This window comes from Lutra lutra, chromosome 18 (assembly GCF_902655055.1).
Source record: "Lutra lutra chromosome 18, mLutLut1.2, whole genome shotgun sequence".
In the NCBI taxonomy this organism is placed as follows: Eukaryota; Metazoa; Chordata; class Mammalia; order Carnivora; family Mustelidae; genus Lutra; species Lutra lutra.
In genome coordinates this window covers 15,640,910-15,655,266 of record NC_062295.1, presented here as the reverse complement: position 1 = coordinate 15,655,266, position 14,357 = coordinate 15,640,910, and the positions used below count along the sequence as shown (strand labels likewise).

The 14,357-nt window shown below is 42.9% G+C and overlaps 1 protein-coding gene across 1 annotated transcript in view; it reads right to left on the bottom strand.

Annotated features, from left to right (window-relative positions):
• Nucleotides 1-604: 604 nt before the first annotated feature.
• Nucleotides 605-14,357, bottom strand: part of ACSM1 (acyl-CoA synthetase medium chain family member 1) — a 48,194-nt gene continuing 34,441 nt past the window's right edge. Inside the window, exons 9-14 of the mRNA XM_047713934.1 lie at nucleotides 12,910-12,990; nucleotides 12,345-12,446; nucleotides 5,641-5,768; nucleotides 4,461-4,560; nucleotides 2,381-2,500; nucleotides 605-932 (exon numbers count right to left, since the gene is read on the bottom strand). Of these exons, the coding sequence (XP_047569890.1) occupies nucleotides 846-932; nucleotides 2,381-2,500; nucleotides 4,461-4,560; nucleotides 5,641-5,768; nucleotides 12,345-12,446; nucleotides 12,910-12,990 (618 nt within the window). The 3' untranslated portion in view covers nucleotides 605-845. The remainder of the gene's footprint in view (nucleotides 933-2,380; nucleotides 2,501-4,460; nucleotides 4,561-5,640; nucleotides 5,769-12,344; nucleotides 12,447-12,909; nucleotides 12,991-14,357) is intronic.

Below are 14,357 nucleotides of genomic sequence, written 5' to 3'. Positions count from 1 at the left end.
GGCAGTAGCACCACATGAACTGTGGGAGAACTCTGGGCTCCTGGCTAGACTGAGGGATTCCTGGGCCCTGGGGAGGGTGAGCGAGTGAGGGATCCTACAGGGCTGGGGAACAGAGTTCTGGGGATCCTTGGAACATTGGGATTTGGGCAACTGTGGAGGGGGTTGGAGGCGTCTTACAGGATTCCTGGGTCCCCACAGGGCAGATCCCTCCCACAGCTCTGCTGGAGCTGGCGGGGGGTATGGAAGCAGCAGCAGCAGCAGATCAATGGGATGCTGGATGGAGCTGGGAAGAATGGTCTGGCAGGTAAGTGGAATCACCAGGCTGGGCTGCCCTTGGCCTCTTCCTCCTTCCCCAGCCACCTCACTACCTCTGACCCTGACCTCACCCTCCAGCAGGGCGTGGGCAAGCCAGGCAGAGGTGGACACCCAATGCCAAGGAAGGGTCCCTCCCCAGACCTCTGTGTCCTGGTTGTTGAACAGACAGAAGGAGTCACCCAGGTCCCTGGAACAAGGAGGGAGAATCTGGCCCTAGGGTCTGGGGAGAATCCTGGAGGGACAGAATTTAGCACCAGTTCATTTACAAAGTAAAAGCACAACACAAGTCCCCCTTGGATGCTAATGTCAGTTTATTACCCCGGCCACATTCTGAGTGCTCACTGGTGGACTTGGAAACAAGAGACTAACTGATACTAATTTAAAAGAGCAAAAATGCTGGAATGTGGGCACCCCTGATGCTCTTACAAATCCATCTCAATCACTCCCTTCCTTATCCTCCCCACAGTGGGGAAACCGAGGCACCAGGGATTTGGTGAAGATGGTTCAGTGGTTTCTGAGAGTTTTGCTGATTACATCTGACCATACTCCTTTTTCCGAAGTTCACTTCTTTTAATCTTGCCATTGATGGTTTTGGGCAGCTCTGAGACAAACTCCACCTGGTCAAGGATAAAGCAAACCCACCCTGAGTTAGTCCTGCTGTCATTTCCTACCAATATCCCACGCCCCTCCTCTGACCCTGCATAGTTCCCCAGATGGACTGGCACCATGTTGTGGCCCCAAGAGGCTCCACCAAGAATGTCAGGCTGTCCTCTGACTCAGGAAGTTGGATGTAGTCCTGTAATGAGCTCTGACCAGTGAGATGTGCGAGGGAGTGAGACACGCTGCCTCGAACAGAACACCTGGGACTGAGTCTGGCTCCCCCTCCATCCATCTCCTATAATAGCACCTGGCGGTTATCTATGGTGGGTGCTCTTTTATCCTGGTCCCACGAAGACCATGTGGACATGTGGCAGGTGCTAGAAACATACTTCCCTAGTAGAAGCCGCTAAGACACAGTAACATCTGGCCCTTCCTAACTGGCACGCATCCTCCTGTCTTCTCTCTATGAGGCAGCACAGCCTTACAGGCGAAGCATGAACTCTGTTGTCTGAGACACATGCTTTGACTTCCAGCTCTGCCCATTTCTTCACTCCAACCTCAGGCAATTTACTGCGAGTCTGTGAGCCTCCATCTCCACTCTATAAGGTGGATGGTTATACCATCTCAGGTTTGGGGGAATTAAATGAAATAATAATACATGTGAAGTTTGAGTCCAGAGCCTGGCACACACATTAAGAGTTCAATAAATATTACCTGTCTACCTTTATGTTTGGAAGGTAAACATCCAGAAAACACAGCAACATATTAGTACAAAAGAAGGACATGTTAAATTTTTGGCCCATGTGTCCTTTCAAACGTTGTTTTTCAACAAGTCAGATAACATGCGTATTTATTCACAGCCTGCTTTTTTGTCTTAATAAGATATTTCTGTGATGTTTTATATTACAAATAAAAAATCTGTGTCATCTTTTTAAATTATAGGACAGCATTAAGTACCGTGAATAATTTAATCATTTCTCTATTGTTGGACATTTTCATGGTTTGCACATGGCACTGAAAACAAAACAGAAAGAGTAAAAACTCTCAGAATGTATTCTATGCTACCATAAATATTATTTTGCTAACTTTGGTTTGTTGTATATCTATATGTGTATTGGGCTTCAATTTAGAATACATTTCTTACCACAAATAATGTTTTTTAAAAGTGTGGCAATTGTTAACTTGAATGTCTTTTTCAAATTGTGAAAGATTACAAATAACCTTCTTGGATATTTCTAGGCTCTTGTCTGATTTTTCTTCTGTGGGTTGACTTGCCAGCCTTTTTGTTTTCTGACACAGAATAGAGGTTTCTCTGATCTCCCCCAAACCCTTAGGTTGAATGCTTCTTTGGTAGAGAAAAACGCTCATTCCATGGCCTACATAAGGCTCACCTGAGGAGATTTGGGGCAGCAAAGCCCTGGGCCCACTGGAGGGGACCAGATCCTATCCCTCTGTCCTTACTCACCTTCCTGGGATACTTATACGGGGCTGTAACTGACTTCACATGCTGCTGAAGCTCCTTGATGAGCTGATCCCGGTCATGGGAAAGGAATTCTGGGGTCAGAACAATAAATGCCTTCACCACCTGCAGTGCAGAACCAGAGTGGAGGCTCAGGGTGGGCGGCAACCAAGTGTATAGTCTAAAAAGTAAATGTTTATTAAGTAAATGGAAAAACAAGTTGACAGTTGAGCCTCTGGAAGAGAATAGGAACAGTTTCCACACTTCCAATTTCTACTCTTTGCCTGGAAAATTACTTCACCTGTCTTACACTCCATGTCCTTCTCTGTGATGTGGGGACAGCACAGCTTCATTCCTCAGGGCATGGATGCCAAGATTCATTGAGGTCAGTCATATAAACCATGAAGCTAGTTTAAACTGATTTTTATTCCTATCATTGTCATCAGCATTTTTTCTTAAAGACTGAACTTATTTTACTAAACATTATGTTAAATAAAGTTTATATTTATTTTTAAAAAGAGATCTTATTTATTTACTTAAGAGAGAGTGAGCACAACTCCTGGGCAGAGGCAGGGGGAAAGGGAGAAGCAGGCTCCCCGCTGAGCAGGGAGCCCGATTCGGGGCTCGATCCCAGGACCCTGAGATCATGATGCGAGTTAAAGGCAGATGCTTAACTGACTGAGCCACCCAGGTACGCCTATCATCACCATTTTCACTATTACTGTACATAGAGTTCTGTGGGCATTCAATATATGGTGGTGATTAACTCTGTTGATATTATTTATGTCGCTATTACAGGGCACAGGGCCTCGTACACAGTAGGTGCTCAATACACAGTGAATCAACGAATGCACGCTCTGGAGCCAGGCTGCTCAGGTTCCCATTCTGGCTCCACCACTTTAGAGCTTTGTGATCAGGCAACTTATTTAATCTCCTTATGCTTGTTACTGTCTCTGTAAAAGAGGGTCTCAGAGTCCTTAATTAATGGGGTTGCAGTGAGCGGGAAATGAGCCGGCAGGCAGGAAGGGTACAGTAACTAGGACATGGGCAGCAGGAGCCCAAACAGGAAAAAATATACAGTGGAAAAGAGACAGTCTCTTCAATAAATGGTGCTGGGAAAACTGGACAGCTATATGTAGAGAAATGAAACTCGACCATTCTCTTACACCGTACACAAAGATAAACTCAAAATGGAGAGAAGACCTCAACGTGAGAAAGGAATCCATCAGAATCCTAGAGGAGAACATAGGCAGTAACCTCTTCGATATCAGCCACAGCAACTTCTTTCAAGATATGTCTCCAAAGACAAAGGAAACAAAAGTGAAAATGAACTTTTGGGACTTCATCAAGATCTGAGGGGAGAACGAAAATGTCTTTGGGGGCACACGGGTTGTGGTTTCTTGTAGACCAGGGGCGGAGATCCAGAGTCAGTGACAGCTGAGAAAATGCATGTTGAGAGGCAGAGAATGGCCTGGATTTTCTGCAGAGGCCTCTGTGTAATGTGCCTTGCCCCTGCCCCCCGGAAGCCTGGAACCCTACGCTGCGTCTTCCGTCCTACGTATCGCCCTGTGGGGCTGCCTCTCCCTGAACTTGCCAGGGTGTTTGCCCGGGAACCAGACAAGGCTGATGCCAAGGGCGGCCCTCGCTCCCTGCCGCGGAGTGCAACCTCTTGAACCTTTTCGGCCCAAACCCAGGTCTGAACGTGAGGGCAAGGTTACAATATGGAGGAAAGATGAATGGAGTCCTGCTCACTGTGGGGAGCTCTAGCTTGGTGAACCAGTGACGGGAACTGCTAAGAATAAAGGACTTCAAAGAGGGGAAAAAAAAAAAAAAAGCTTCTGCACAGCAAAGTCAACAGTCAACAAAACAAAGAGGCAACCCAGCAGCAAGCCACATTCACAAGCATCATTATGCCTCACACACAAGGGAGGCCACAGTGCCCTCTGCTGACCACACGGTGTAAATGCGCATACACGTTCCCTGGGCCTCCCTCCACACTAGGTCCCAGGCAGGGGAGACAGGAATCTTCCCCTGCACCTGCCTTACTGCCCACACACTGACACAATGACCTCTGTGTCCTCCTTACCTCCCTTCGAATCGGGTCCGGGCTGCTCACCACAGCTGATTCAGCCACCGCCGGATGTTCGCTCAGGGCGTTCTCCACCTCCGAGGGCCCGATGCGGTTCCTGAAGGATCAATGGCTCTTGCTTGGTTTCTGAGCAGCTGCCGGGGTCAGGAGACCCAGGCCCTCAGGTCTCATGTTTTGGAGGGTCACATCTACCTCTGCTCTGCAGGAAAACTGTCACAGGGAGCCAGATACCTGTGACCTGGCTCTGTCATGGGCCCCAAACATGAAGAATGTGCACTCCATGCTGAGAAATACAACACTCACACGCTCCCCAGAGTTTCTCACCTCACTGTCTCTGCTCAGGGAGGAGGGTGAATATTTAGCCCTCCCCAAGCTCTGGACCTTGACTCTAGCAGCTTCCCTTGGCCTGAAACCTAATGGAACTCTCAACCTTTATCTTAAATATTCATGCAAATTCTGCATACTCTCCCCCTTAGATTAGCAGGTTTCAGAAATTTAAAAAGTAGACAATTTCCTCAATTTCCCTGAAATATTCCCTGAAATATCCAAGAGAACTTGTTACTCTGGTATAATGTGTCATTTTTTTTTCTTTCTTTCCAAATTACTTAAGGTTTAGGAACAAATGACCCAGAGGCAGACAACTTTGGTAAGTCTGGGTTGTATCCAGCACTCTTTGAGGAACTTTCTTGACTAGTCAGTAACTCAGTTCCCACATCTGTAAAATAAGCACAACTGCATCTACCTTCTAGCATTGAGAGGTGGGTTATATGAGGCACTATAGAGTGTGATTCCTCATATTAAGTGCTCCAAAAAGGTTTTCATTGTCATTTATTATTAAAATTTTCAGTGACATGTTACGTCCCATTAGAGGAGTCACAGAGGAAGCTTCCTCAACCCATAAGGGCTTAAGTAAAGTCTTCCTTCCAAATCCTTTAAATTGCATAATGTCTTATTATAGTTCCCCTTTGCAGACCTTCTTGAACTACATCTTGATAGACTTTTCTGGATGCAGGACTTGGGGGAGGTGTACTAATATCCCCAGAAAAGGGCCCCATAGACAAAGCTCTGTTCAGAGTTAGCCTGAGGGTACTGTCACCAAGCTTGGATGAATGTCAAACAAGCTAGAACCCATGAGGCAGTGAGGGTGATGTCTCTGGCTCAGGTCAGTCATACCTACCCAGAGGCATTGATGATGTCATCGTCCCTCCCCAGGAACCAGAAGTAGCCCTCTTCATCCATAGTTGCTCTGTCTCCAGTGTTGTAAAAGTCCCCACACTCCACTTCAGCTGTCTTTGCTGGGTTGTCCTGCAAAGACAACAAAACTCCTTTGTTGAAGGCAATGAGTTTAGAGATGATGAGCCACAACCTGGTGCTCAGATCTGAGTCTGGATCCTGCTCCTTGCTCTACCTGCCACCTGGGCAAGTTTTGTAATCTCCCTGAGTCTACTTTCATTATATCCAAGTACTGAATGAACACTACTTCTCAAGTAGAGGACAGTACTGAGCCAATTTTAAGGATAATTTTTAAAAGTAACAATTCTCTTTTGTGTGGCACTCTCGTAGAAAAAATTTCCCACTAGAACATGGATGCTGTGTTTTATTTATTGTTCTCAGCTTAGCACTCACACAGTGCCTAGACAAATGAGAGGTGTCAATAAACTTTTGTTAAATGAAATGAATGAATTCCTTCCCAAAATACTATCTCATCTGTTCCTCCCAGAAAACCTATAAGGCTTTTATTTTTCCAATTAAATGGTTTATTTTAAGATCATTATATATTTGCAGGGTACCTGTGTGGCTCAGTTGGCTGGGCAGATGACTCTCGATTTCGGCTTTTATTTTTCCAATTAAATGGTTTATTTTAAGATCGTTATATATTTGCAGGGTGCCTGCTTGGCTCAGTTGGCTGGGCAGATGACTCTTTTTTTTTTTTTAAAGATTTTATTTTTATTTATTTGACAGACAGAGACCATAAGTAGGCAGAGAGGCAGGCAGAGAAGGGGAGGAAGCAGGCTCCCTGCTGAGCAGAGAGCCCGATGTGGGGCTCAATTCCAGGACCCTGGGATCATGACCTGAGCCGAAGGCAAAGGCTTTAACCCACTGAGCCACCCAGGCGCCCCTGGGCAGATGACTCTTGATTTCGGCTCAGGGTCATAATCTCAGGGTCCTGAGACTGAGCCGTGCATAGAGCCCTACACTCAGTGTGAAGCCTGCTTGAGATTCTCTGTCTCCCTCAGCCTCTTCCCCAACTGATGCACATACTCATGCATGCATGTTCTCTCTCTCTCAAATAAATTAATCTTTTTTAAAAAGATAATTATATATTTGCATGCAGTTATAAGAAATAGCACAGAGAGATTCTCGGGCCATTTACTCAGTTTTCCTCAACCGTAGCATCCTGCAAAACTACAGCTCAGTATCACAACCAGGATATTGACCAATCTCACTCAGATCTCCCAGCAGTTTACCTGTGCTTTTTTGTGTGTGTTTGGGTGTGTTTAGTAATATACAATTTTATCAAATGTGCAGGTTTGTATATCCACCACTAGAGTGAAGATACAGAAGACTCCCTTCATCCTGAGGATCTCCTCTCTTGTTCTTTTGTATCCACACTCATCTCCCTCCTCAGTCCCTCCCACCTCCCTCCAAACCCCTAAGCCCTTGGCAGTGGACTGATCTATTCCCTAGTTTTATAATTTTGTCACTTTAAGAATGTTACATAAATGGAATCCTATAGTATGTTACCTTTTGGAACTAGCTCTGTTTTCATTTTTTTTCACTCAGTATAATTTCCTGGAAATTCATCCATTATCTTATGTTCATCAATACTTTGATCTTATTTATTACTAAATGGTAGTTTGTGTTATGGATGAACCACAGTTTGGGTGTCAACCCATTGAAGGGCATCTGGGTTGTTTCCAGCTTGGGCCATTGTGAATAAAGCTGCCCTCAACATTTATGTGCAGGTTTTATGTGAGGCTAGATTTTCATAACTCATAACAAAAGAAATAAGTGCTTAGAGAAGCCCAATATCTGCTTCAAAGTCACTGAGCTGGTCAGAGGTAGGGTCAGTATTTGAATTTAATTCTTGCTCCACAGCCTATGCACTTGACCACTAAGCAATGTGTTGAGATCATCCCTGTCATGAAACATGAAATGATTTTAAGAGGTTCCAGGGAAAAAAAATTTAAAAACATTGAATGACATCCCATTTTAGGTTCCCTTCCCATTGTTCTGATTGTATTAACGAGATGCTCTGACGTTTTTAAAATCTCTGGAACTACCAAGAGTGAGTTTCGGGATTAGAGCTTTTAGTGGAAACAGGGTTTTGCTAGAATGAAAGAAAAATTGTTTTGTTTGCATTATAGTTATGGTTATAATTGCCTTCTGTTTTTTGGCAAATAATACTGTTTTCCATTTGTGATACCAAATAAACTTTTTAAAAAACAGATATTTTGAAGCAAAATATTGATTATTGTGTGCATCTGTTCTAACCTATCTGGGGCACTGCCTGAAGGACAGGTGCAAGGTACTGATTTTATGTAACTCAGAAAATAAAGCAGCAGGCACTGGTCATAGAAGTTACCAGGCAAACTACAAAAGTGAAGACACCTGAGGTAAGAGATTATGGGTGGAGATATACAATAGACCATCAAGGTCTGGGGAAGATGCTGGGTGAGTTTTGTTTGTTTTTTGTTTTTGTTTGTTTTTTTTTGAATTTCAGATGTTCAAGACAGGTATGTACATGGGGGAAATTAAGATAGCCATGAACATTCCCCGGGCAAGAAGCATGCTCAGCAAAGTCCTGAGAAGACCTTAAGCTTTCATCTCAGGCTGATCCCTAGGCTCAGAGCAAGTTCAGCTAAGCGGTGAAGGCGTGTCTCAGCACAGAACCCATCTGCACAGTGGTTGTCCTCTCTCTTTTTTGGTTGGTGACATTTTTCTTTGTTCATTTGAGTTCCTGCCACTCAAGGACATCTCTGTCAAAACATTAACTAAACATGAGCTAACAGATCAGAAACCTCAGTGATCACACATGACAAACAATAGACTTTAAAGAATTTGGAAAAGTACCACAACAAAAGACCACTATAGCCTTCAACAGTCCAAAATCAAAAACAAAACAATGAAACCCCAGAAACCTCAACCTCTAGGGAGTGGGAGAATCTGATTTCTAAAGTTCACTCATATGTGGAATTTAAGAACCAAAACAAATGAACGTTGGGCGGGGGGAACGAGAGGAAAACTAAGAAACGCACTCTTAACTGTAGAGAACAAAGTGATGGTTACCAGAGAGGTGGGACAGGGGGATGGGTGAAATAGGTGATGGGGATTAAAGAGTATACTTGTTATGATGAGCACTGGGGTTGTGTATGTAAGCGATGAATCACTAAATTTTATACCTGAGACTAATATTGTACTATATGTTGACTAGCTGGATTTATTTATTTATTTATTTATTTATTTATTTATTTATTTTTTAAAGATATTATTTATTTATTTGAAACAGAGAGAGAGAGATCACAAGTATGCAGAGAGGCAGGCATAGAGAGGAGAAAGCAGGCTCCCCACTGAGCAGAGAGCCTGATGCAGGCCTTGATCCCAGGACCCTGAGATCATGACCTGAGCCCAAGGCAGAGGCTTAACACACTGAGCCACCCAGGCGCCCGACTAGCTGGATTTAAATAAAAACTTGGAAGAAATAATTAGTCAAACATGTTAAATGTGATCAAAAACTAAGAGAAAAAAATGGACAAAGAACTAAAAGACGGAAAAAAATTATGTATGGACAAAAGAAATTCAGAAAACCATTCTATTTAGAATAGCATCAAAAAGAATATAATACTAAGAATAAATTTAGTCAAGAAAGTCAAAGAAAAATAAAAATTACTAGCAAAAGAAATGAAAGAAGGTATCAATAAATGGGAAGACATACTGTATTATTTGGAGACTTAATATTAAGATGACAGTACTACCCAAAGCCATCTACAGATTCAATGCACTCCCTATCAAAATCTCAGTGGTATAGAAATACTCATCCTAAAATTCATATGAAATCTTGAGGGATCCCAAACAGCCAAGACAACCTTTTAAAGGGAGAAGAAAGTTGAAGGCTTATACTTCTGATTTTTAAATTTACTGCAAAACTACAGTAATCAAAACAGTGTGATATTGAAATTAATAAAAAAGATGCATAATGATCAGAATAGAACAGAGAACCCAGGAAGAAACCTTCACATATATTGCCCATGAATTTTAGGCAAGAATGCTGAGACCATTCAGTGGGAAAAGTCAATCTTTTCAACAAATGGCACTGAGAAACTGGGATGTTCAGATGCAAATGAATACAGTTACCTTATATACAATATACACAAATTAACTCACAATGGATAAAAACTTAGACATAAGAGCTAAAATTCTGAAACTCTTAGAAGAAAACATAGGGGGAAGTCTTCATGATTTTGGATTTGACAATTATTTATTGACTATGACACCAAAAGCACAGGAAACAAAAAAAGATAGATAAAATGTCAATTTTTAAAATTTTACTTGAAAGGACACTATCAAAAGAGTGAAGAGATAATGCACTGAATGGGAGAAAATATTTGCAAAGCATATACCTTATAAGGGGTTCATATCCAAAATATATAAAGAGCTCTTACAAATCATAACAAAACAACCCAATTCTAAAATTTTTTTTTAAATTAAAAAAAAAATTTGCCAAGGCAAAGGACTTGAATATACAATTCTCCAGAGAAGGTACTCGAATGGCCAATAAGCACATGAAAAGATGCTCAACATTAAGTCATTAAAGAGACGCAAATCAAAACCACAATGAGATACCACTTCACTCATGCTAGAATGACTATTATACACATAAACAACAAACCTGAAAATAACAAGGATTAGCAAAATATGGAGAAATTGGAACACTTGTGCACTGCTGATAGAAATATAAAATGGTGCAGCCACTGTGGAAAACATTTTGGCAGTTCCTCAAAAAGTTAAATATAGAATTACCATATGATGCAGCAATTCCATTTTCAGGTATACACCCAAAAGAAGTGAAAGCAGGAACTCAAACAGATAGTTGCACACCAGGGCTCATTGCAGCATTATTCACAGTAGCCAAAAGGTGGAAATAACCTCAATGTCTATTAAGAAATTGATGGAGGGCGCCTGGGTGGCTCAGTGGGTTAAGCCTCTGCCTTCAGCTCAGGTCATGGTCTCAGGGTCCTGGGATCGAGGCCCACATCGGGCTCTCTGCTCAGCAGGGAGCCTGCTTCCTGGTCTCTCTCTCTCTCTGCCTGCCTCTCTGCCTACTTGTGATCTCTCTCTCCCTCTGTCAAATAAATAAATAAAATCTTAAAAAAAAAAAAAGAAAGAAATTGATGGATATACAAAATATGGTACACACATACAATACCATTCAGCCTGAAAAAAATGACATTTGGTCACATTCTACAACATGGATGAACGTTGAAAACATGTGCTAGGTGAGATAAGCCAGACGCAAAAGGGCAAAAGTATAATTCCACTTGGTAGGGGTACCTAAAATAGGCAAATTCCTAAAGCCAAAAAGCATATTAAAGTTTACCAAATCCTGGGGATATGAGGAGGAGGGGGTAGTTATTGTTTAATGGGAAAAGAGTCTCCATTTGGAATGAAAAAAATTTCTGCAGATGCATGGTGGTAACTGCTGTACAGTGTTGTGGATTTACTCAGGGCCACTGAATTCTACACTTAAAAATGGTGAAAAGGGTAAATTTTATATTTTACCTCAGGAAAAGAAAAGAAAGGAAAACAAACAACTCTCAGTGGAGGAATGACAACATATCATAGTGAAGAGACCATGTGGAACGGGGTATATATATGTACATAGGTGCGGGCACAGGAGAGGACATCTGTGTAAAATGAAATATGTTCTTTCCAATTAAAAAAAAATGCTGTTGCTCTGGAGCATCCCAGTTTAATTTAATCAGAATTTCTGTGGTTGGATCCAAGAATTGATTTTTTTTTTAAAAATCTCCTCAACTGATTCTAGCGTACAAGCAGTGTTGACAGCTACTGATATATATATACATGTTACTCCGTTTATTTTTTCTTTTATCCAAGCCTAGAATTGTGCTACTGTGAAATAAACCTAGGGCCTGCATATTTGCTTTGGGGCAATAACATCATAAAAGGAGCAGCACCACCCACCCCTGGAGGCCACAGAATGAGGCCAACAGTGACACCAATGACTGTTCCTATGGAGAAAGGAGATGGGTCTAAAGTCAATTTCAAGGTCTGTTCACTCTCCCCTGACCAGTTTTGGAAGCTCAGCATTTGTGTGGTCAAGAGGTTCAGGTTTCCTTAGAGCCTATTATAGCTTTATGTAATCCCTGGATTTCATATGTAGAGTTTGAGAACCAAAAAGATGTTGATTTGATTCCTAGACCTGCCATTTACTTGACATGAGGAAGACATATAAAGCTTGTAATCTGCAGTTTCTTCCTCTATGAAATGGGAGCACCACTGTCCTCTCTGGAGGCTCAGCAAGGATAATAGATTTGTGCACACCCTGTTAGTAAGTGGGACTGTAGGATTTGAACCCAATCAAGGCATACTCAGCTTCCTCAAGAGATCATTGGAACCCAAGTCGGGTGCTACTTTTTACCCTTTGGCACTTAAGTGCCAGATGGCTGGGACAGGAAGGGATGTGAGAACACCCTAGGAGCTTAGAGATTAATTAGAACAGGCTTTATTGAGTTGGAGTGACTGAAGGGAGCTATGAAGAAGCTTCATGGTGCAGAGTTGAATCCACCCCCTTAGCACCCACACAGCTCCCTGAAGGGATTTTGGGGGCCTGGAAGGGGGCAGGTGAGGATCGCCACTTACTTCATAGCCCATGAAGAAGCCAATGGGCTTGGTGGGCTTTATCCTGATGCCAATGTTGCCTTCAGTGTTGAACGGCAGGCTGTTGCCCTTGTCATCAATGATCTGGAGAAAGAAGTCGTGAATCCCACACTGCTGGGCCATGCCAGCATGCCTCCCCACCCACACAGTACTTGCCTATTTGTGTGACACCACTGAGAATAAATGGGGGGAGGAGCCCCGCCGGAAAATAGATTACAACTGTCAGAACTCTTTGAAATCAGGAAATGATGAAACCCAAGTTATGGGTCTATTGGTCTCATGGATATGCAGACATGGCAAATGTGTCTTCAGGCTAGAAAACACAGATCAGGAAAAACTAGAAGCACCAGCTGATGGAGAGAGCTGCCAGTGCTCTCTTCAGGTGCTCTGGTGCCATCTGTTATGCGTGAGGCTTCTAGCGGAGAGGACAACTGGGGGTTGGGGGTGGGGTGGAGAGGGCACAGCTGGTTCTGTCGTCTGGTGTCACACAATTGTCCAATTCCAGCTGAGTTCTAACTGCTCCCAGCAAATGCCTTTAGGACCAGACCTGGACATCGAAGGGGGGCATGCTTTTCCCCATGGAACCCGGCTTGATCTTCATTCCCCGGAGAGTGCTACAACATATTCCCTATTCACAAAAGAAAGAAAATGGGGTTGGTCAGAGATCCAGGCTCATTATAAAGCATCAAGAACCACACACAGCATCCCCACCCACTAATGTCATTTGATGTGGAGCCTTTACAGGGAAGCTAGAAAGCCCAGATTCTAGGTATAAGGCATTGACCCAACTCCAGTCAGCAGATATTAACCATATCTGATATGGACTGGGCCTGTGCTAGCTCCTGGGGCTACCAGGTCCAGTGAGAGGAGCCAAAAAAGAAGCAAGTGGAGAGCCTGGTGCTGTGGGCACGTAATATGAGGTGTTATATGCCCACTGTATGTCAGACGTGTGTCTGTTGGCTAGAGGAACACCATAAAACCATTTAACACTGACTCAGGCTGTTGAACAGTGTTAGGAACCCTGTCTCAATGACTCAGAGCTGTGTCAAGAATATTCAGATTGTGGTGTTCCCACAATGATTGCCCCAATCATCTCTACTATCCTAGCATCCAGTGTAACACTTGCTTAAAAACAAGAGTAACTACAAGGTCAGCATGTACAAGGGGTTGAACATTGTACCCAGGGTTTTATACACCTCCTTTCATTTCCCTTATCACAACTCAGCAAGATTGGGTTATATTTTGAATTTGGAGGCAGAGAAGCAGAGATTCTGGAAAGTTCAATGCTCTGCCTGTAGTCTTGAAGCCTGCAATTGGCAAACTGAGATTTGAACCAGCGCCTGAATTCCTGAGAAGGAAAGCTCTTTCCCCCTTTGCTATGCTCATGGTGCAGGCATGTAGGAAATGTTCCACAAGTGAGGCAGTAGCTATGAAAATACTTTCAGAAATAAAGCACCACCCAGGTATTAGGAAGTATTCTGTTGTTGCAAATGGACCTGGGTCGTGGGCATAGTGTAGTTCTCAACCCACCTTCCTCCTTGTCCAAATATAAACATGAATCATCCAAGGACAAAACTAGAGTCTTAGTATTTCTTAGGCCTGGAAGCAGACCAATTAACTGATGATTTAAAAGCATATATATATATATATATATATATATATATATATATATATATATTTTTTTTGCAAAGAAGTCAGAAAAGTACGTTAATTGAGGATAAAATAGCCATTTGGCTCCAGATCCTGAAATGGTAGTCATCCCTCTCTCAGCTACAGGGAAAACAAGGAGGTTGTGGAAAGTGCTTCTGCCCAATGACAGAAATGGCTTCAGAATTGTGTTAGGGGAAAGATACCTGTCCCTTCCCCTGCTATCATTGATAAAGCTTTTGTGGTTCAAGACATGCATGATACTCTGAATGCCCTGCCACCTGGCTGCTCAGTGATGCCTTTGGGAGTCATACTGTGTGTGTGTTTGGTATATACAGAAAGTCTCTT